This window comes from Columba livia, chromosome 13, assembly GCF_036013475.1.
Source record: "Columba livia isolate bColLiv1 breed racing homer chromosome 13, bColLiv1.pat.W.v2, whole genome shotgun sequence".
Classification (NCBI taxonomy): domain Eukaryota; kingdom Metazoa; phylum Chordata; class Aves; order Columbiformes; family Columbidae; genus Columba; species Columba livia.
Genome location: NC_088614.1, coordinates 12,915,767 through 12,938,095, shown reverse-complemented (window position 1 = coordinate 12,938,095; position 22,329 = coordinate 12,915,767). Strand labels below are relative to the sequence as shown.

At 60.4% G+C, this 22,329-nt stretch overlaps 3 protein-coding genes across 15 annotated transcripts; 2 read left to right on the top strand and 1 right to left on the bottom strand.

The window, feature by feature from the left end:
- Positions 1–745: 745 nt before the first annotated feature.
- LOC102088836 (adhesion G-protein coupled receptor G5) lies at positions 746–8,113 on the bottom strand. 11 transcript variants are annotated; one of them, XM_065029194.1, is made up of 15 exons: positions 7,886–8,023; positions 6,921–6,988; positions 6,349–6,442; positions 5,758–5,836; positions 5,543–5,651; positions 5,327–5,453; positions 4,415–4,552; positions 4,173–4,289; positions 3,982–4,024; positions 3,715–3,821; positions 3,259–3,377; positions 2,084–2,349; positions 1,892–1,991; positions 1,278–1,540; positions 886–1,142 (listed from the first exon to the last, which is right to left on the bottom strand). In XM_065029194.1, exons 4-15 carry the CDS (start codon positions 5,819–5,821, stop codon positions 1,063–1,065), a joined length of 1,533 nt encoding a protein of 510 aa, XP_064885266.1. In that variant the 5' UTR covers positions 5,822–5,836; positions 6,349–6,442; positions 6,921–6,988; positions 7,886–8,023; the 3' UTR covers positions 886–1,062. The 11 variants fall into 11 exon arrangements, with proteins under 11 accessions (XP_064885263.1, XP_064885262.1, XP_064885267.1 ...); XM_065029193.1 differs by lacking the exon at positions 7,886–8,023 and adding an exon at positions 7,069–7,207; XM_065029196.1 differs by lacking the exon at positions 7,886–8,023 and adding an exon at positions 7,069–7,207 and having other exon boundaries at positions 5,543–5,645.
- Positions 8,090–14,884, top strand: CCDC102A (coiled-coil domain containing 102A). Of its 2 annotated transcripts, none has more exons than XM_065029197.1 (9): positions 8,090–8,224; positions 10,065–10,638; positions 11,576–11,778; positions 11,894–12,002; positions 12,254–12,370; positions 12,458–12,667; positions 12,936–13,106; positions 13,193–13,296; positions 14,365–14,884. In XM_065029197.1, the coding sequence occupies exons 2-9, from the start codon at positions 10,123–10,125 to the stop codon at positions 14,489–14,491; spliced, it is 1,557 nt and encodes a 518-aa protein (XP_064885269.1). In that variant the 5' UTR covers positions 8,090–8,224; positions 10,065–10,122; the 3' UTR covers positions 14,492–14,884. The 2 variants fall into 2 exon arrangements, with proteins under 2 accessions (XP_064885269.1, XP_064885270.1); XM_065029198.1 differs by having other exon boundaries at positions 8,207–8,343.
- A 909-nt stretch (positions 14,885–15,793) lies between these two features.
- DOK4 (docking protein 4) lies at positions 15,794–21,808 on the top strand. 2 transcript variants are annotated; one of them, XM_065029182.1, is made up of 9 exons: positions 15,794–15,887; positions 17,201–17,411; positions 18,285–18,392; positions 18,888–19,002; positions 19,099–19,218; positions 19,317–19,506; positions 19,808–19,946; positions 20,033–20,156; positions 20,248–21,808. In XM_065029182.1, exons 2-9 carry the CDS (start codon positions 17,346–17,348, stop codon positions 20,370–20,372), a joined length of 987 nt encoding a protein of 328 aa, XP_064885254.1. In that variant the 5' UTR covers positions 15,794–15,887; positions 17,201–17,345; the 3' UTR covers positions 20,373–21,808. The 2 variants fall into 2 exon arrangements, with proteins under 2 accessions (XP_064885254.1, XP_064885255.1); XM_065029183.1 differs by having other exon boundaries at positions 15,850–15,959.
- The last annotated feature ends 521 nt before the right edge of the window (positions 21,809–22,329 follow it).

Below are 22,329 nucleotides of genomic sequence, written 5' to 3'. Positions count from 1 at the left end.
GTGCTGCATCCCAGCAGGCAGAGCGGGGTGTCCAGCTTCAAAATCTCAGGCACCAGGAAAGGCAAAACCAGTGCAGTCCTGGGTTAGGACAGGTGTATAGGGCTGCACCAGGGGTTCAGGGCTGACTTGCCACTTCCAACCAATGGTTTTAGTCCTGGCAACTTGTCCTCACTGTTTATTTCCCACAGTCTGAACTGCTCAAACCCCAATAAAGCGTTCTGTTGTGTTGAAGAGTTCTGCTCAGGGTTTGCCATCCTAAGTGAGAGCAGGAGGAAAACTGCATTATCAGTTAATTTACTTCCTTCCCACTCTCTTCTCTGCTCTGGCACATCCAAGCCAAAGCCCTGTTTGCCAATTTGCCTGCTAACCTGCAGCTGTGGGTAGCCCCAAATGGCTAAACGTGAGTAGCCACGGAGCCCTTGCTTCTTCTTGTCCCATGCGAGATACTGTGGTGGCAACTCCCCGAGGGGAACTGGACATCCCCTCCCAGCTGCCAGGGGGCTCCTCTGCATCGCCAGCTGGCGCCAGTAACTGGCACCACTAACTAGCACTGCCAGAAGCCTGTGCCACCGCCAGCCAGCCCTGCCATGTGCACATCCAGAGCTGGGACCATCTTTGAAATCCTTGTGCCATCTAGTGGGACTTTCGCTAATGACAAGGCAGAGCGTGGCTGCCAGCCGCGGGGTTGGGGTGACAGGGTGGCAGCAGACAGCTGTGGGACACCGGCCAGAGCCACACTGCATCATCAGTTAAATGGTGCTTTTAATTAGAAGTTTCTGCCTTCAGCAGCGGAAGTCAGTGTCGGTCACTAAAGGAGGGGCTACCCTGGGACAGCACGGGGGCAGCCATGCTCCCCAGGGCAGGGCCCTGCGCCACAGGCCCCAGCACCAGACAGCTCCTGCTGCCCAGAAGTCCGGCTTTGCAGCCCAAATGCTTCCCCTGAAGAAATCCACAGCATTCGCAGAGCCAGCTGTCGAGCCCAGGGGATTGCCACCATGACAGGTCCTCAGGGAGCAGCCCCCAAGCTCCCCTTGCAGCCCCTCACCCTGGCGCTGGGGCGTGTTATCTGGACTGCGTGCTGATGATGGAGCCCATCTTGTTCCGGTAGTACACGGTGACGTACCAAAGGCAGACAAAGAGACCTGCAGATGGATAGCAACCTCATCACTGCCATGAGCATATCAAGCTCCGGCATGGAGCAGGAAGGTGACAAAGATCCTGCTGGTCCAAAACTATGGGGTGTCCATTCCCCCCACCACCCAATACTCCCCACTGACCTTGCAGGGAGTTGAGGATGGTGAAGATGTAGAGCTGGGCGATGAGGAGGGTGCCGAAATGGAAGAAGACCAAGCCCCAGGTGGTGCCCAACAGGCAGGTGAGCCCCAGCACCGTCACCCAGTCCTTCCTTGCCTGCCGCTTCAGCTGCTGGGTCCTTCGCAGGATTGCCACCACCCGCCCCAGCACCACCGTGTTGAAGAGCAGGATGAGGCCGGCATACAAGAGGGTGGCGTAATGGGCTGACCAGCTGGTAAGCCAGCACCTGGCAGAGAGGAGTCTCTTGGGGACAAGGGCCAGTAACCCCGAGAAGGAGCTGGGCACAGGAGGGGCATGGCAGTGGGTACCCCCACACATGACAAGATGGAGGGGGGCAACTGGCAGAGCCAGGCTCATCAAAACGTGGCACCTAGCAGAGCCACTGGCTCCAACCCTGGGACAGCTCTGTGTGCCCTGGCACATCCAGGGCACCCAGGCTGCATGGGGTGGTCAGGGTGCCCAAAATGCCTCAAGTGCCTGGGGTGCCTGTCACATCCAGGGTGCCTGGGCTGCATGCTGCGCCCATGTTTATGGTGTGCCAGGGGTGCCCGGGAAGCTGGCAGCCCCCTTCACTCACATAGTCATGTCCTGGTAGCCTTCAGAGGTGTGGATAATGTAGTACCCGTAGGTCTCTCTCCTGAAGATAAAAATAGCCACCACAGCCAGTGTGGGCAGACCTGTGGGGCCAGGGACAGGCTGTGTGGGCCATGCCGGGCAGCTGTGCCATGAGCAGGCACAGGCAGACAGACGCAGGCAAGTGCCCACTCACCCCAAGCGAAGAGGCAGAGCTTGAGGAGGTATTGCCGGACGTAGATGTTGTAGACCTTGATGAGGAGGAGGCTGAGGTGGAAGGCCTCAGCAGCCATCCATGCCAGAGCGCAGAGAAGGCTGGCATGCAGCAGGGCAGCGGCGACCTGGCACAGCTCTTTGGTGCTGGCGGCCAGCGGCGTGCTCAGCAGGAAGGCGGTGTTGAGCAGGAGCAGAGCAGCCAGGAGGTGCATGTGGATCCTGGTTGTGTTGTCCCTCAGCTGCTGCCTGCCAGAGAGGGGAGAGCAGGGGGTTCTGGTGGGTGTCCACCGGATGGCACAGCATTGCATGGCACAGTGTGTCACAGCATGGTGAAGCATGGCACAGAATAGCATGGCACAGCCTAGAGTGGTATGAGTAGCATGGCATGTCTCAGCATAGAATCATAAAATCATTCTGGTTGTAAGAGATCCTCAAGATTCATTGAGTCCAACCATTAACCCAACACTGGCACTAAGCCATGTCCCTGAGCACCACATCTATGCATCTTTTAAATCCCTCCAGGGATGGTGACTTCACCACTTCTCTGGGCAGCCTGTTCCAGTGCCCAACAACTGTTTCTAGGAAGAATTTTTTCCTGATATCCAATCTTAATCTCCCCTGGTGCAACCTGAGGCCATTTCCTCTTGTCCTATCACTTACTTCTCAGGAGAAAAGACCAACACCCTCCATGCTACAACCTCCTTTCAGGTAGCTGTAGACAGCAATAAGGTCTCCCCTCAGCCTCCTTTTCTCCAGGCTAAACAGCCCCAGCTCCCTCAGCTGCTCCCTGGACTTGTGCTCCAGACTCCTCACCAGCCTCGTTGCCCTTCTCTGAACTTGCTCCAGCACCTCAATGTCCTTCCTGTAGTGAGGGGCCCAAAACTGAACACAGGATTTGAGGCCTGTTGAACCTCATACAATTGGCTTCAGCCCATTGATCCACCCTGTCCAGATTCCTCTGTAGAGCCTTCCCACCCTCCAGCAGATCAACACTCCCACCCAACTTGGTGTCATCTGCAGACTTACTGAGGGTGCACTCGATCGTGATCCCCTCGTCCAGATCACTGATAAAGATACTAAATACGGCATAGCACAGCCCAATGTGGCATGCATGGCACAGCACAACGTAGCATGCACGGCACATCACAGCTCTACCTGGAGAAGCAGCAGACCAGGAGGATGCAGAAGGTGGCAGCAGCTGAGAGGGAGCAGCCAATGTTGCTGATGTGGGTGAGCAGCACCAGCTGGGCCACGCTCACAGTGGCATCTGGGTCCTGCTTGGAGGGAGGGGGTGAGCTGGGGCAGGTCCCGCAGCACCCGTCTGCTGGGAAAGGCAAAACCACCCCCTGGCCACCCTCTCCTGCAGGAGACCACCCATATACCCCATACTCTCCCTTACATCCCATACCCCCACATACACCCCGTACCCCCACACCCACCTACACCCAAACCTCCAGGGAGGGGGAAGAAGGGTGGAGGTGGGAAGGAAGAGGGATGTAAGGAAGTGGGAAGGAGGAAGATTAAAGGAGAGAAAGGGAAAGGGAGATGGAGCATGGAGGAAGAAGGAGGGAAGGTGGAAGAGGGGAGGAAGGGGGAAGGAAGGCTGTGGACCAGCAGGACGGCGAAGTAGGTGAGGTGGTTGCAGTGGCAGGTAACGGTGCCCTCCCTGTGCGTGGTCTTGCAGCCTGCCCTGCTCCAGCTGCCCGTGCTGTCCGCGCCTGCCAGAGAGCAACCGTTGGAGGATGGCAGAGCAGCCAGGGGATGGGGACATCAAGGAGATGTCGAGCCCTGCCAGGGCTTCCCAGAAGGCAGATGTGCAATGCCTTCAGGGTGGCACTGAGCTGGCATTGCTGCCACCCTGGCCGCGGCCACACTTACTGGCTCCTGGCTGCCAGAAGACGCAGGTGGCATTGGTGTCATCCTGGTGGAAAGAGGACACAGGGAGAGAGCTGGGGAACCTCTCTGCTCCCTGGGGATCCCAGAAACCTTCTGGTCCCAATATAGAGGGGAGACTTTCTCTTTCCCCAGCTTCAGGGGGAAGTGCTGGCACTGAGGACCCCCCTGCTCACCAGCACCATGTCATGCCAGAACTGGATCTCCACAGGATGGCTGAGCCCGACCACCTCCCCACTCTGCAGGAAGGCTCCCTGCACATCATCGTTCAGCACGGAGCTGTTGTGGGCGTCCTGCAAGAGTCAGGGTGCCTGTGAGGACAGTCCCGCATCCCCAGGACATCCCATCCACCCCAAGCATCTTGGCAGGGGGTGGGTGATGGGGCAGGCATACTGCTGGATGAGGACCTATGGCTCACCTGGAAGATGCAGGGGCTGTGGATGTAGATGTAGACGAGCCTCTGTTCCACCCCCTGTGCCTGAACGCCCTCCATGAGATCTGCCGGGAAGTTCATGGAGTGTTTGAACTTCTTGTCGCGGCCACCTGGTTTCGTGTCCTGTGCCAGTGGGCAGGAGGGAGATGGGTTCAGCCGCCCCAGGCTCGGCTGTCTCAGGGGAGGACAGGGTGCTGTCACAGCTTCCCTCCCAGTACAACCACCCCAGCTACCAGCACGGCTATAGTGGCAGTACCACCTCTGTCACGGTGCCTGCAGATGCACAGATATAGCAGCCACTTCCATCTTGATGTTGGAGCCCTTCCAGCCTGTAGCACATGGAGTACCACAGGTAGGGGGTCCATCACCCATGGGCGGGCACACTTGCCTGAAGAGACCTTGGGCTGGAGCGGTCAGACCTCGCTGGCAGGGCAGGCCGGCCTGTGGCTGGGGAAGTGCCACAGTGCCACCAGGCAACCGCCTTGCACCGCGACCGGGAAGGCACCCTGAGTGCTTTCCACCGCTGTTTCCCTCTTCCTTTCCCACTGTGGGGAGGTGGGGGTCAGGGCTTCCTTTTTCATAAATCAAAAGAGCTTCAGGATGGAAATCCTGACTCTTCACTGCAGAAACCCCCCAGCTTTAGAAGTCCCTGGATTTATCCCAGCAAGGATGCTGGGGACCTACAGCCACAGCTGCATGTGACACCCCAGCAAGAGCCATGTCTCAGGAGGCTTTGCTGGTGAAAAGCATCCTTGGAGGATGATGGGAACCGAGTGTGGGCAAGGGTCAGCCACCCCAGCATCTCCCCGGCATCTCCCACTGGGGATGGAAGGACCGAGGGGACCAGGGGTTACAGACAGCCCCTGGGAATAGCCCCAGCAGCTTGAGGGGACCAACCACGTTGCTGCTGAGGTTTAACCCTCCGAAGTCTTCAGTCATGAAACTGAAGATGTAGGTCTCGATCATGTCACCCGTGAAGTTGTATTTCTCCCTGTGGGCCAGCTTCTCCTCCAGAAGATGTAACCTGCATGGGGAGGGTGTTCAGGACAGGGTGCAGCAGGATCTGACCCCTGTGGATTTGGAGGGGACAGTGGGACAGGAACTGACACTCACATCTCCGTGACATGGTGGGCACTGCCACAGTCCTGGTGCAGCTCCGTCTCCAGGGTCTCCATGTTATTCGCCACCTCCACATCTGATGGATCCACTTCAGGAGCTGAGCCTCAGCACAGAGCACCCTGTCCACATGCTGCCCCAGTGCAGGGAGCCCCAAATGGCCCCAAGAGCGCCCAGCTCAATGCTGGGATAGGAGAGGGAGACCTTCCTACCTTGCGCATGCAGGACAGAGGCAGCGAGGCAGAGGACAAGGGTGATGAGCAGCAGGGTGGGCATGGCTGTGGTCCTCTCCTGCAAAAGACACCCAGGACCTGGCCAGCTCCCCAGAGCCCCTCCCAGGTCCCCTGAGACCCCAGCCATTTCCCATGCCCTGGCTGCAGGACAAGGATGCATTCCTGGCAGTGCCCGATGCCCAGCAGCCAAGCCCCACCAAAGCCATCGCAGCAGCGAAGCCCCGGCCCAGAATCAACGAGCAGCTGCGTTGGCAGTGGACAGGAGTGCAGGGAGAGGGGGAGGGTGCTCGCTGCAGCAACCAGGATGCTCTTCACATCCACTTTACCATTAACATTGTAAAACTGCAGGGACAAGGCTTCTGCATTCCCCACTCCCAATCAGGACTCAGACCTTGCTGCCATCCCAGCCCGTGGCTGCAAATCCCCAGCAAGCAGCCTGCAAGCCAAACGGGTCACCGGCACACCGTGCTGTGGTGCTGGGGAGGAGGAAGCGGACCCAACACAGGGTGGGGGAAGGCAGCTAGCAGCAAGATTTTCACCCATTGCAACACAGCACCCAGTGCTGCTCACAGCAATGCCTGCAGTGGTAACGACATTGGCATCAAAAGCAGACGGGGAGAGGGGCTGTGAGTCCAGCAGTGCCGGGGTGAAGCTCTGGGTTTTACTGTGGATGCATCAATGGGATTGATACTGCGAGGTGCCGAGGCTGGCAACGACCAGCGCAGCTGGAGCCTCACGGGGCAGGAGCAGCAGCACAGTGGGCAGCACATTGGGCAGCTGCCTGCACAGGCTGCCCTCTGACCCCCAGCAAGGGACAGTCACCATGTCCCTTTTAGGATGTTTTGCAATAAATAACCCTTTTACTTTTCACCATCACAACCCTCGGATCCCCGGGGCGGCCGATGCGGCTGCTTGCCCCGACCTCCCTCACCACCCAACACAGCCCAGCAATACCAAACACCGACCCCACTGCCACCAAGCTGGGGAGGGCATCGTCTCCTCGCTGCACCCTCCAGAAAAGGCAGGGTGTGGGCATAACTTTGGGTGGGTTTTGGTTTTGTGGGGAGCAGCTTAGCACCCAGCAAGCCCCCAGCACTGCACCAGTCCCCTGGACCCTCACCTCGCTCCAGCAAAACCCCTACCTTGGTCATGGGGCAGCTCTCGGCATCAACAGCACCACAGCGGGCTCACTGATCTGCCTGCACGGCGGCTGGAGCAGCAGAAAAGGAAGTATTTGTATGCAGATAAGTACATTAAATCTAAATAGTTTTTAAATTTCTTTTTGCTTACTCTTTTTCACAGCCTAGCGAGGGACCAGGGCGGTGGAGGACATCCCCAGCACTGCCAAACCCCAAGGACACGGCAGACGGCTGCGATTTGGTGTGGCCCAAAGACAACCTGCTCCCTGGGCACATCTCTTATAGTTAACCTGCATCTAATGAGCTTCTCCCTGCCACTGGCTCACCAGCAACCCCTGTTCTCCCACAATGAGTCCAGCCAGATGCTGCGACAGCATCGGCACCATGACGGTGCCACCGGGGCAGGAGCCAGGCTGCAAGCAGAGCATTGACACAGCATAGCCAGATAACTATGGAAAGCCGAGCCAGCAGGGCAGAAGGTCAGCGGGGCTGAGCATGGATCTGCCGTGGAAAAGGAAAGTGTATGGACATCAGGAGTGAGGACATGCAACATGGGAGGACAACAGAGATGTCCTTTGCCACTGTAGGGAGAAAATTCATGTAGCCAAAGCTTGATTAGCACCCAAGCTGGCCAGCACTGTGAAGGACAACAAAAAGGGCCCTGCTATGCACCACACTTGTGTGCAAACACCCACAAGCAAGTATGCACCAGTGCATGCCTGCAAGCATCCGTGAGCAACTGCAGCCACAAGCAACCAGCAGCATGCAGCCTCACACGTGCAAATACATGTGTGCAACACACTCGTGCGCAGACATGCCTGTGTACAGCCTGTACAAACACCAGCAGCATTTTCGTGTGCAGGCATCGCTGTGCATCCCTTGGTGCAGGCACTTGTGTGCAACCACCTGCACGTAAAAACCTGTGCAGGAACACGCACGTGCAAGCTCCCCCGTGGGCAAACACCTACCTGCACGCGTGTGCAAGCATGCCAGTGTGCGCCCACGGGTGACACGGGTGTGCATCGCTGTGCACGACCTCCCACGTGCAAGCACCCGTGTGAAACCCCCACGAGCAAAACCTCTTGGAACCCCACGCGCACAAGCGAAAAAGCAGCGTGGCAGCCCCCACCGAGGCAGGACACGCAGCCGCAGCCACGGGTTGGGCTTCGGCGGCGGGACCGGCCCCCTCCGGGCGCGGGCGGGGGGCGGGAGCGGCGGGGGCAGGAGGAGGAGGGCGAGGAGGAGGAGACTCCTCCGGCAGCGCCCCGGCCCGCGCGGGCTGCCCCCGCCGCCGCCGCGCCGAACCGGTGAGGGAGCGGGCCGGGCCGGGTCGGCGGGCGGGACGCGGCGCCGACCCAACGGAAAACTTGCGGAAAACTTTGGCCGGGGGTGCGGGCGGCCGCGCCGGGACGGGCCGAGCTGGGCGGTACGGGGCCAAGCCGGGGGGTACCGGGCCGAGACGCGCCGAGCCGAGCCGGGCGGTACCGGCCGTACCGGACCGTGCGGGACTGGGCGGGGCGGACGCGGAGGAATGCGGCGGCTCCCGCGGGCCGGGGCGCGTCACCGCCGGCGGCGGAGTGGCAGCGCACACGGCCAATGGGGAAGCGCGGGGGGCGGGCGGTGCCGCCCCCGCCTGAACTTCGCGACCGCCGGCGGGGGCGGGAGGGCGGCGCGCGCCTCGTGGCGTTCGTGGGTTGCCACGATCCACGCGCGCTTCCGCGGGCTCTCCGTGTGTGCCGGTGCTCCCCGTGCGTGTTCCGGGGTTGCCCGTGATCCATGTATGCCCCCCGTGGGCGCTCCATGGCTGCTGGTGCTCCACGCGTTCTCCCCGTGGGCGCTGCACGGGTGCCAGTGCTCCCGTGGGCGCTGCAGGGGTGCCACAGCTCCCATGGGCATTGCACAGGTGCCTCTGCTCCCGCACGCACGTGCAAGCTCCCCCGTGGGCAAACACCTATTGCATGGGTGCCCGTGCTCCGTCTGTGCTCCCGTGGGCATTGCATGGACGCCAGTGCTCCCGTGGGCATTGCAGAGCAGCTGGGGCTCTGCTGGTGCTGGATCCTGCCAGGACTGGGGGTTCCTCCCCGCAACAGCAGGCCACGCAGGCAGCAAGACAGCACAGGCCAAGGCTAACCTCAGAGTTTTACCAAAATGTCACTGTTTCAGCAAATATCATCAGAGAAATTAATTTATTCCCCCATGCTAAGCACATAATTGCCATCAGCTAATGCTCCTGCTGCTCTGGCACCGGCTCTCACAACCTGACCAGATTTGGTGGCAGGTCTGGGCTGCACTGTCCCGAAAACCTGCTGGGAGGCTGTGGGCTGGTCGTGGCCGAACTCTGTACTTATCCCATTAGGGCGCGCAGCAGCCTCCCATTAAGGTTTCCTGGGGCGGTTTACCCGCCTGGCCCAGCTGGAATGTGAGGTCTGTGCTGGGACGTACACGATCAGCACCGGCCCTTTGTTGCGGCGTCACCAGAGAGCGCGTCCAGCTGCTTTGGCGCTCATCCTGCTGCTGCTACCGGTTTCGTCTTCTGGAGCTGTTCCTGTCTTGCTGGCTCTGGATCCAGGTTTTAACCCCTTCTGGAGCTGTTGGGGTGCAGCTGGGTCCCCCCATCACAGCATGGGGGACGGTTTTGGAGGCCCACAGCCGATGTCATCTGGATGACCTCACATGGGTGACATCATCCAGATTACATGGAGACATTGTTGCCTCCAGTGGGCTGGCAGAGGTGCCCTGGGCCAGGCTGGTGCTGGCCGCAGTGCCAAACTGGGACAAGGTACCAGTGGCTGAGCACTGCAGTCCTTGCTGGGGTCTTTCCCTGCGAACACTGCTGGCCCCATCACCAGGGACCTCCCCAGGGTCCTTGTTGGGGACATCATGGGGATCTTTGTGGGGGACCTGGCTGGGGCCATCACTTGGCTCTTTGCTGTGGTCGTCACCAGGGACCTCACTGGGGTCATTAGAGTTCCAGCTGGGAATATCATCTGAGTCCTCACTGAGGACCAGACCAAAGTCCATGCCAGGGACCTTGTCACTCTGTGCGCCACCCCAAAAACCAGAGGCCATGCTCCCCCTTCTCTCCAGGCCCCTCCAGCCGCCTCCTGCAGCCTCCAGGGGCCCCCTGACCTGTCGTCTCTCCCGCAGGTCCTTGGGTGCAGGCGCTGCCCCGATGGTGATGGCCATGCCCTAGGGGACACCCGCCATGAGCCAAAGCGGGGCCTCACGCCTGGCTGGCTCCCCGCCGCTGCCGGGGGGCTCACTGCTGGCCCTGCTGGCCCCTGAGCCCTCCCCATCCCCCCCTAGCGGGACACCCTCACCAGGCCCCCCCCCGGCATTGCTGGAAGGGGACTGGGAAGGGCGGGAGGAGCTGCGGCTGCGGGAGCTGGAGGAGGCGCGAGCGCGAGCGGCCCAGATGGAGAAGACGATGCGATGGTGGTCGGACTGCACGGCCAACTGGCGGGAGAAATGGAGCAAAGTGCGGGCTGAACGCAACCGGGCCCGCGAGGAGGTGCGGCAGCTGCGGCATCGCCTGGAAGCCCTCACCAAGGAGCTGGCCGGGCTGCGCCGCGACCGTGACCGGCCAGAGGAGCGCCCGCCATCCACCCACCCACCGGCACGGCTGCACAGCCAGCCCAGTGCCGATGGGGCCGAGGGAGAGGCTGACCCAGAGCGGGAGCCTGTGCGGGATGTAGGGGCTGAGACGCCCCAAAAAGCCAAGGTGAGGGTGGGGGGCTGTCTGGGGTGGCCAGGGCTGGCATGGTGCCATGGGGGGCTCCTCACCACCATGCTCCCCCAAACCACCACTGCCTGTGGGTTCCTGTGGGGTCTCTCCCTGCCCCCCAAAGGTGGGAGTGGGGGGCAGACCCCTCTTGGAGCAGTTTTGTGAGGTCAGAGCCCCACAAAGCAACTTTGGGGATCAGACCTCTCTCAACAGCTTGGGGCGGTCCAGGAGATCTCTCGGCACTGGTCCCCTTCTTGGGGCCTTCCTTTTGGAGGCATTAGGCACAAGTTGATGTGCCAATACAGGGGACCAGTGGTTTGAGCAGTGACAGTGGCATCTCCCAGCGACAGCTCTAATGCCAGCGTGTCCGTACAAGCATCTGGCAGAAGTCTGTGCTGAAGGGTGGAGGAAGAGGAGGAAGAAGGGGACATCAGATCCACCCCAGGGATGGTCCCAGCTCTTCCAGCTGTCCCCTCTCTGTTGCCATCAGCTCTGTCACGAGGCAGAAGTCACCACTTGGGGTGCCATGCCATGCCAGCTCAGTCCACCTGATGGCACGGCTGCCGGGTGGCAAATCTGAGAGTAGCGTGAACACCCCCTGTGGGCTCCTGGTTAATCCCTGCACCCCTTGTACAGTGCACTCCCAGAGCCTAGCAGAAGATTGCCCACATGGCGGTTGCAGCAGAGTCAGTGTGATAAATTGGTATTTTCTCATCCTAAATTTCCAGTGAGGTGGGGAACCAGCAGCAGAGTGTGGTGGTATGTGGGAGCCCCCCCGGGAGGGCCAGTCCCTCTCCATTAACCCCAGGGGGGACTGCAGGGAGGGATGCTCTTGGTTATGAGGTGAAGCTTGGGTGCTGTAGGGGGTGGGAAGCCAAGGCTGCCCCCTCACCCATGGGTGACTCCCTGCCCTGGGCCACCCACGGTGCTGCAGGAGCTGGAGCTGATGGAAAACATCTTGACGAGCAAGCAGGACGAGAGCTGGGAGCAGCGGGGCCCCCGGGCCTCCTTCACCCGCCAGGAACGGAGCCGTCTGCTCTGGGAAGACGTCAGCGTCATTGAGGAGGATGCCACCAAAGTCACCGCCCTGAAGCTGCGGCTGGATGAGTCCCAAAAAGTGCTGCTCAAGGAGCGGGAGTGAGTGCTCGGGGCGTCATCCTTGGGGGGTGCCAGCCGAGCCCAGCCCTGTCCCCACTGGGATGAGATGTCCCATGGGGTTCTGCCGGCTGTCACCAGTGTTGGCTCTCCCCAGGGACAAGCTGGCGCTCAGTAAGAACATTGAGAAGCTGGAGGGTGAGCTCAGCCAGTGGAAGATCAAGTACGAGGAGCTCAACAAGAACAAGCAGGAGGTGATGAAGCAGGTGAGCGAGGTGCCTGAGGACCAAGGGTGCCTACGGGGTGGCCTGTTTTCTGGTGGGTGGCATGTCCTGGTGGGTGACATGGTGACCCACATACATCCCCCCAACTCCAGAGTGCTCCTTGGGGTCTTAATTAGTGTCTTTGAGCCAGTAGGCCCATCTGCAGAGAGGTTGGGTGGATGGGTGCGGGCAGGGCTCAGGTGGAGTGAGATGTGTGCTCACTGCCCACCTTGGGTGCTGTGTTTTCCACACAGCTCAACATCCTGAAGGAGATCCACCAGGACGAGCTGGGCCGCATCTCCGAGGACCTGGAGGATGAGCTGGGTGCTCGCTCCAGCATGGACAAGAAGCTGGCCGAGCTGCGCGTGGAGGTGAGGCTCAACCCCAGCACGGGGGGTGAAGGGAGCAGTGAGAGGGGTCCCCACTGCCTCCCCAGCTACTCTGTGTCCCTGTCCCAGATGGAGCGGCTGCAGGCGGAGAACGCAGCTGAGTGGGGACGGCGGGAGCGACTGGAGACAGAGAAGCTCAACCTGGAGCGGGAGAATAAGAAGCTGCGGGCGCAGATCGAGGACCTGGAGGAGGTGCTGGCTCGCAAGCGGCGCCAGACGGCCAGTGCCCTGGACACCGACCTCAAAACCATCCAGGCCGAGCTCTTTGAGAAGAACAAGGTGCTATGCGGGTAGTCCCATCCCTTGCCACACCCTCCCTGGGTGACCCTGTCATTTCAGCAGTGGCTCAGCATCCCCCAGGACCTCCTCAAGCCCAAACTGTGTCACCATACTTCATCTAGGAGATGGTGGTGACCTTGTCTTTGCTTCATCAGCTCCTCCGTCATGTGGTGGGGTGGTGGGAGAGATCCTTGGGGAGGGCAAAGGGGGCACCTGGCTGTGGGTGTGGCTCTCACCCACTTAGCCCTGGACCCCATGCCCACCGCAGGAGCTGGCTGACCTGAAGCACATCCACGCCAAGCTGAAGAAGCAATATCAGGAGAAGATGGCCGAGCTGGCCCATGCCAACCGCCGCGTGGAGCAGCACGAGGGCGAGGTAAAGAAGCTCCGCCTGAGAGTGGAGGAGCTGAAGAAGGAGCTGGCCCAAGCTGAAGATGAGGTGAGGAAGCTTGTGCTGGTGGAGGGGGTAGGAGTGAGCAGCACTGCTGCCTCCACAGCTGCTGACAGCCCCATCCCATCCCACAGCTGGATGAGGCCCACAACCAGACACGGAAGCTGCAGCGGTCGCTGGACGAGCAGACGGAGCTGAGCGAGAGCTTCCAAGTGCAGTTGGAGCATCTGCAGTCCCGGTGAGTGGGGAACCAGGGAGGAACACAGTGGGGACCAGTAAGGACCCAAGGGTGGGATGACATTCTCCTTGCCACCATCCCTCGACCAGCATCTCCCTTGTTGAACCCTGGGCTAAACGTGGCCAAAGTTCCTCCAACACCCTTGGAGCACGTCCAGCCATCTTTGGAGCAGCCTTCACTCCACTGCAAGCTGGAGAGCATTAATCTCCTAGTTAAACCAGCACAAGGCTGCCCACAGACCAATACAGCCCAGTTTCACACTGCTTAGGGCTTCACACGCTGGTACCCAAGACCAGGGCAGGCTCAGAGCATCTCACACCAGTTTGGGGAGCTGGGAGGTTGGTTTTATTGCCCTTAAAAACTTTCCTTGGCCTTGCTTCGCCTCTCCGGCAGTAAAGAGCTGAAATGGCCATGAGAGATCGATGCCGTGTCTCCGGGAGGCGCTGGGGGGATTGTGTTTATAATCTTCCTTTATTTTATTGGGACATCTTCATTAAATCATGGAGGAATAATGGAGGCTCTGTCTTTCCCCTCCTCTGGCCTCTCCATGTGCTTGTCCTTAAATAATTCATGCTTTCCGGTAAAACACAGCAAACTGGTCAGATCTGAGCGGGTCCTGGGCCTTTTGATTTCAAATTTGCTTCATAAATTTTCCTTGATGAATTTTAATGTCAAGGCAAGTGAGGAGCTGAAACGACCACAGGCTCCCGTGAATGGGGATTCTTGCATTTTTTTGCGGGGAGCCACATTTTATGGGGACAATTCCTTCCTTCTGTGCGCTCTCGGCTGGGTCCAGGATGCCCAGTGTGGCAGTGTCCAGCCCCAGAGGGTTTTAGCTGGTGCCCCAGTTATACCAAGCATCATCCAGAGCTCCCTGGCCCCACGCTGGAGGGTTAACCCTGGGCGGGGGGGCTTGGGGGCTGCACCCAAAGCTTGGTGGGAGTTGCAGAAATGGGATCCAAGCGGGGTGAAGTCATGCTGTAGGGGTGCAGGGGGACGGGCTTGGTTTCAGCATCCCCCCAAGGCTGTGTTCTGCCGCCCCACACCCCAACAGCTCTCTCTTGGCAGGCTGCGGCGGCAGCAGAGCACCCCGCTTTTTGGCAAGATGCGCAGTGCCCGCTTTGGACCTGATGACGCTGGGGATGGCACCAGCGACCCCGACGAGGACGAGGACCTGCAGATCCAGGTGCCCTAGAGCCCAGGGCCAGGTGCCACCACCGCAGGGACGTCCTCTGCCCACAAGTGCCTGTCACCATGGGGCCTGGCCATGTGGTGACCCTCAGATAGATGGGGAAACTGAGGCATGGAGCGTTGGGGAGGAATTTGCCCAGAGTTGCTCCAAGCCCGTTGCCTTTCGGACGGTATCATATGCCCCTCGGCCACTGGCATCTCCTGGGACACAGATGTGACCACCAAAGCCAGCATCACTGAGCAGCCCAGGAGGAGGAAGCACAGGGCAGAGAGGGGCACGGAGCCCTGCAGCCACCCATGGCCTCCTGCCCACATTTTTATATATATTATATATATGTATGTATTTGTATATGATTTTTTTATTATAAATACAGAGCCCAGAAGGGCCCAGGCTCTGGTGGTGGCTTCATTGCTGGTCTGTTCCCACGTGGGAGTGAGGATGGAGTGGATGGACTGGGACAGCATCCAGGAGACACAGTGTTTGTGAGCCGCACGTGGGCCTGGATGTGTGGCTGCTGGCATCACCCCACTGCCGTCACTGCCCCCATGCCTGGGGACGAGCCTGGCTTGTGGGTAAAGCCTGTCCCCAGGCCTGCACAGCGAGAAGCAGGGGTTGTGGGGCGGCCGGTGATGCTTGTGGCCATAGATGTGCCTGTGCCTGCAGGGTGGTGGCCAGGCAGATGGGTGCTCACCCATGGGTGCAGAGGTGCACCTGTGGATGCTGACCCCCCAGCTGACTCCCCTGCAGCCCACCCCCCACAGAGCAGCACCTCGCGGGGCTTTGAAGAAGTTCAGACACAACTTTATTAAAAATTAATATTTCGGTGAGCTAATCCCCCAGCCCTGCCTTTTAATTGATTGGCTAAAAGCACAGCTCTTTGCTGCTCACTTTTTTTTTCTTCAATGCCCTTTTATTTCCAGCGATTATTCTTTTTTTTATGGCCCAACAAATGAGGCTGTGGTGGGTGGAGGTACCCACAGGCAGTTTTGGTGGGGGCCCTGAAAAGCAGAGGTTTGGTGAGGCACAGAAGGGGGGATGGGGATGAGGAGACATCTGCTTGAGCCTATGGACAGCCCAGGACTGCAGCTTGGTGAGGCTGCTGCCGCCTGTCAGTCTCTACGGGTCGTTCACTCTGAAGCCTACTGATGTGCAGCCAGGAAGCCTCTTCCAGGGCAGCTGGTTGTGGCTGTGACTGGGCTGGGCTGGGCGAGGCCGGGCCCGGAGGGACGGAAAAGGCAGCTCATGGGGTGGCGGGGATAACCGGCACGGGGGGCGGGGCCTGGAGGGGCGTGGTCTGGGCGGGGCAGGGGCGGGCGAGGCCGTGCGGCTCCAGGACTCGCTGCGACGGGGAGCCGGACGCCGGGGCCGCCCGAGCCGGCGCCTGTAGCGGGGGGGCCGGGTAAGGCCGGGAGGACCGGCGGCGGGGAACCGGGCGGGGGTAACACAGGGCAGAGCTCGGCCAAGATTCGAGGTGATAGATGTCGGGGGGGCCCGGCCGGGGGGGTGACAGCTCCGGGAGGGACGATGGTGGTGGGAGCAGCAGAGACCTGGGGGTGATGGGGGCGGTCAGGGGTGGCCGGATTTGGGGGTGCCCGAGGTGGCAGATGGGGGGGTGGGTTGGGATGGGGGTAGGAGTTCCCCCCCCCCCAGCTTTTCTGAATTCCCTCGAGGAGCTCATTTGCGTGGAGAAGGGGTGTTGGAGAGGGGGCAGTGGGATGGGGATGATGGCGGGGGGGGTGTGTACCCCTCAGGGGCAAGGGGAACAGAGGAGGGTCCCTGGGGTGCTGTCCCAGCTCCCATCACCCCTTCCCTGGCCCCAATGGGCCATGGGCCACGGGCCACCCCAGCGCAGACCGCGGTGCTGCAGGACTGGGGCACAGGGTCCCAGGCAGCAAGGCCAGCCTAGCTCTTGGGGACACAAACCATGCCGGTGGCACCTGGACAGGCTATGGCAGTGGTGGCAATGGCAGGAGGGGGATGCTGGGGTGTAGTTGCTGCAGGGTGGGCCCTCTGGGAGGGGTGGATGGGGCTAGATCCCTCTGGATGTTGGGGCTTTGGGGACCAGGGCGTCACCAGCACAGAGCAGTCTGGCTCCTGAGCATCTCTGGGGATGGCCCTATCCTGTTTCCTAGGTTACTGCCTTCTATAGGGGATTTTTCCAGCTGGAAAAGGATACTGGTCCCAATCAGGTCCCGCTGCCCAGGGCTGGTGGGGACCTGCAGCCACAGGCAGCGGCACCAGACAGGGACCAGGCTGAGTGAGGATGAGCCTGAGATGGGTCTGGAGGGAGCCTGGGTTATACCAGGGGTGCGAGGTTGGGAACTGGAGTCTCTTTTGTACTTGGTGCTGGGGCCGCAACACCCCACGGCAGAACTGGCCTGGTTGGGCACGTCGTTAACACTGAACCCTACTGATGCCCAGCAGCTGGGGCCACGTTGCTGCCCAAGCAAGCAGCGTGGGAGGAAGGAGGGGCAGTGTGAGAGGTGAGGAGGACCCATGGGCGAGGTCCAGCATAGGTGTCCCCTGGGACACGTGTTGGGGCTGCTGTAGGGGGGACCATTCATGCGTGCCGGCTGCCACTGCCATGCTGGCAGGGGTTAACACTGGACTGTTCCACTTGGATGGTTCAGGCAGCGAAGGGAGGAGGAAGGGGAGGAGGAGGAGGAGGAGGAGGAAGATGTCACCCATCGATCTGTCATTTCTCTTTTCCAGCCAGGATGGGGGGGGACACCACTAGCTCCAGTCTGGGCTGACAGTGAGGTAGGGGGGGGACAGAGGAAGAGGATGGAGGGGGGGGGGCAAAGGTGAAGGCAGCCCCCCCCTCCCAAAATATCCTCCACCTCATTGGGCCATCACCATGGCGACGAATTTTAACGACATCATCAAGCAAGGCTACGTGAGGATGAAGAGCAAGAAGCTGGGGGTGAGTGGGGGTCTCGGAATGGGTAGCGGGGGGAGGGCACCCATGGATTTGGGGTGCCATTTACCACAAGAAGTGATGTGGCTGGGTCCTCTAGCCATGTCCCCTGGCCATATTGCCTCTCACTGCAACCTGCACCCCTGTTTTTGGGTTGAATAAGCGGCATTTTGGGGGCTGTGGCCATGCAGGGGGCTGCAGACCACTTGTTGGTACCCGTATCATCCAGGAGCCACAGAGGGCCCGATCCTGCACTGCCTGGATCTTGCAGCGGGTGGGGCCCCCACCCCATCCACGGGTCACTGCGGGTGTTTGGGGGGTGTCCCTGAGCCCCGCCCTGCCCCCCCGTGCCTCAGTTTCCCTCCACACGCAGTTTTGGCACCAGGGATGCCCCACACCGCTGTGGGGGCTGCCGGGTGCAAACTGGGGAGTGCTGGAGTGCAGGACCCATAGGTGTGGGGTCGGGGCGGCTGGTTGCTCGCTCAGTCTCTCGGAGCAGGCAGCAGCGAGCATGCTGGGTAATTTCACGCTAATTAAGGAGAACAAAGAAGGAGCGAGCTTGAGGTGCGGGGACATGCTTGGGGACGATTGCCCTGCCACCCGTGGGGGCTGAGGCTGTGGGAGGGGGGACAGAGAGGGACCAGGATGGGGCCCCCTTGGGACCCTTGCCCATGTTTGTTAATTAAGCTTTGTAATTATCTCTGGTGGGGGCAGGGGGGTGATGGCAGCTCTAGGATATCACTGTCCCCTCCTGTCCCCGGGCCAAGATGATGAGCAGGACCGGGCAGGGATTCTGGGGAACAGGATGGGGACATGGGGACGGGGTGGGGACCCTCCTGCCCTGCAGGGCGGCAGCTGCCGGCGCTCTCTGTCCGGCAGATCTACCGGCGGTGCTGGCTGGTCTTCCGCAAATCCTCCAGCAAAGGGCCCCAGCGCCTGGAGAAGTACCCGGATGAGAAGTCGGCGTGTCTGCGCGGGTGCCCCAAGGTGAGGGGTGCTGGGGTGCTGCCCTGTGCCCCAGAGGGTCCCTCCTCGCCTCAGCTTGCTGGGCTGTCGCCCTGGGAACTCCAGTGGGGGATGCAGCTGGGTCTGGGTGCCACAGGGGCTGGGGTCTGGGTATAGCGATGGGCAGATTTGGGTGCAGCCCAGGAGATTGGGTTTAGGTGCCACGGGGGCTGGGGTCTGGGTGCAGCAGCAGCTGAGTTCTGGGTGCCACAGGGGCCGGGATGTAGTTGTAGCGATGGTCAGATTTGGGTGCAGACCAGGGGATGGGGTCTGAGTGCAGCAGCTGAGGTTTGGGTGCTGCAGGGGCCATGGTCTGGGTGCGGTGGTGATTGGGGTCCAGGTGCCACTGGGCTCTGGGTGACACGGCGGCCAGGCTCTGGGTGCAGCTGGGGCTGTTGTCCGGGTGTCATTGGGCTCTGGATGCAGTGAAGCCGGGTTTGGGTGCAGCCTTCAGTGACACCCCCACCTCCTCTGCAGGTCACTGAGATCAGCAATGTCAAGTGCATCACCCGGCTGCCCAAGGAGACCAAGAGACAGGCTGTGGCCATCGTTTTCACTGACGATTCTGCCCGGACCTTCACCTGCGACTCAGGTACGGGGCAGCGGCCAGGGGAGCCAGGCTGGGGGTGCCAGGTGGGGCACCCTGGTTTGGCCGGGGTCACCCAAGGGCTGCCGTGGTGCCTTGCAGAGCTGGAGGCGGAGGAGTGGTACAAGACGCTGTCGGTGGAGTGCCTGGGCGCCCGCCTGAACGACATCAGCCTGGGGGAGCCCGACCTGCTGGCGCCCGGCGTGCAGAGCGAGCAGACAGGTGAGCACGTGGCATCAGGGCGCTCGCTTGGGGCTCGGCCTCGCTACACCCCCCCTGCAGTATTTTATTTTCTTTTTATTTTTTTTTCCCCTCTCCAGACCGGTTTAACGTGTTCCTCCTCCCCTGCCCCAACCTGGACGTTTACGGCGAGTGCAAGCTGCAGATCACCCACGAAAACATCTACCTCTGGGACACGCACAACCCCCGGGTGAAGCTGCTCTCCTGGCCCCTCTGCTCCCTGCGCCGCTACGGCCGCGATGCCACCCGCTTCACCTTCGAGGCTGGACGGTGAGATGTCACCCTTGCTGGGACGGGGACCACCACTGTGTGCCTCCATCCTCCTGGGCACACCAGGAGGTGGCACTGCTGCCATCACCCCAGGGCAAACTTGATGGCAGGGTGATGGCCATGGCCCGGGCAGGGACCTGGGGAAGTTTGGGGCTGGAACTCATGGGGGCTCAGCGCCATGGAGGGGACATGGGGACAGTACTTAAACATGGGAAGCTGGTACAGCTGCCACCTGGGGGGATATTTTTTATCATCCCTTGGCTTAGAGACCACAGTGACACCTTGTGCGCTGTCTCCGCAGGATGTGTGACGCGGGGGAAGGTCTTTACACCTTCCAGACACAGGAGGGCGAGCAGATCTACCAGCGCGTGCACAGTGCCACGTTGGCCATCGCCGAGCAGCACAAGAGGGTCCTGCTGGAGATGGAGAAGAATGTCAGGGTGAGCTCCAGCCCACCCTGGGGACATGGCTGGGAGGGGGCTCAGGGCACCCTGTGTCACTCTCACCCCCCTCTCATCCTCCACAGCTGTTGAACAAGGGCACCGAGCACTTCTCCTACCCCTGCACCCCCACCACCATGCTGCCCCGCAGCGCCTACTGGCACCACATCACCGGCTCCCAGAACATGGCCGAGTCCTCCAGCTATGCTGGTGAGTGTCCCCGTCCCCCACCGAGGAGCCACTGCTCCTCTGGCCCATGGGGTGTCCCCCCAAGTGAGCCCACCCTCTGCTTTGTCCCCAGGGGAGGCATACGCGGGCGCCCAGGCCAGCTCGGACACTGACCTTCTCAACAGATTCATCTTGCTGAAGCCAAAGTCCTCCAAAAGCGACAAGCCTGAAAGCAGGGAGCCCGCATCGTCCCCGTGAGCCGGCGGGGAGGGGACGGCGGTGGGGTCCCCTTTTTCTTCCCTGAGGGGTGGTAAGGACACAGGCAGGCAGCCAGCCCTCTGAGCACGCAGTGAGACTCCATGCCAGGACCGCGGGGGAGCCGGCGCTGGCTTGCACCATGGTCTGACGTTAGCGGAGGTGATGGCTGGCTCAGCCTCGACTGACTTGAAATATATACCGAATATCCGTATCATAAGAGATTTTTTCCTTCTCCCACAAATGCAAACTTTGTGGCTGCCGAAGAGCCCTCAGGCAAAGTTGCTCAAAGGCTTTTGACTCTTGGGAATCTAACTGGGAGGTGAAGAAAAGAGAGGGGTCAAGAAATTTGGTGTGTTTTCCACGGAGCGGGGGAAGGCTGGAGAATCACCCCGCCGTGGGGACGGAGCAGCGCTGGAGGATGTGGCTGTGCCAGGCTGAAGGTGTGGGGCACCAGCATCTCACCTCCCTGTGAAGGATGGGGTGCTCCTGGGGATGCCCCACCACCCCTGAGCTGATTTTTGCACTTCTCGAAGCTATTTAAACACTCGCTGTAGAATTGAGACGACTCAGGAGAAACTGGTTTTCCTTCAGGGAGGCCAGCTGGGATGAGCAACCGGGCACAGCCCAGCGCCCCAGCTTTCCCGTGCTGCTCCCCACCCCAGCACTCCTCGCTCCTCCACCTGCAGCCGCTCCCCCTGGCCATGCCCCTGGTTTATCTGCTGGTGGGCAACCCAGGGACTCGTTTTGGCCAGTAGCATCTGTCCCTTGAGGGGCAGCTTTGCAGATATAAAAAGTCCCTGGTCACAGAAGCCTGTGCCAATGGGGGAAGAGCCGTGTTTCTCTGTGCACCCCCATCCCCATCATCCTCGCTCCCTCCTCACCTGCTGGGTGGAAGCTCTCGCCCAGGGGGGAGCCGGGCTTCATGTGCTGAACTCGAAAGCAATTGATTTTTTCTAGTTCTCCTATTTATTGACCTCCTTTAGAAGGGCTATCTTTTTATTGCCGTGCAAACTTTGGTGTTTCTTTGGAGTCTTCTTTCAGGCTGGGTTGGGTGGTCAGTGGTTTTATTTCCACCCTTAAAGCTCCAGGTCTGTGCTTTGGGGACGGGGAGTGTCGTGATGTGGGAACCTGTGGTGTGTAAATACTGTGTCTTGGGTTTGTGTAGCTTGTGGCTGAGGCTGGGGAGCTCCTGGGGGGCAGCAGGAGGGAGAAGAGCTGCTCTCTGCAGCATGGCCAGGTGTGGCGGGGCTCATCAGAACGCCAGCAGCACATCCTTCCCCGGGTGAGAGGTGTCACCTGCTCTCTTTTCCTGGCGACACACCTCATCTGGAAAAGATTTAACAACCAAAAATGTTTGGGTTTTCTTTTTTATTTTTCTTTTTTTTTTCTGTTTTTTAAGGAGTTGCTCAATGAATAAACAACCCTTATCCACCCTTCCTGTTTGTCTGTTCCATCCATATGAGTGGGAGTAGCGCCTGCCAGAGAGAAAAATGCTGATAGGGAGATTTCCTACTGTCCCTGGCAGTGTGCTGGGCTCCCAGCTTTGTTCTGCCTCCAGCCACTGACAGGACATTGCCAGTGAAGCCCTGAAGCAGCTGGGGAAGCGAGAAGGGTGGAACGAGTTGCCATCCTCTATCAAACAAAGCTGAGTGAAAGAGGACACCAGCACCCACTGCCACCCCTCACCTCCAGCCGCCTGCAGCTCTGGGATGTGCCAGGGCAGTGGTGGCTCCCAGTCCCTGCGTAAAGGAGTGTGAAGCCGCTCCATGTCCTAGCTCTTGCAGAATTGTGCCAGTTCCACACCATGGCTGCCAGGAAGAGCACTGGCCTCAAGGCCACGCAGCCACACCAGCCGGGCAGCGCTCCTTCCAAGGATGGCGGACAGGCCTTGGGGAGCCATGCCAAAGCAGCGTCCTAAAGGACACCAAAGCAGCAGCTCTGGCTGCAGCAGCTCTTC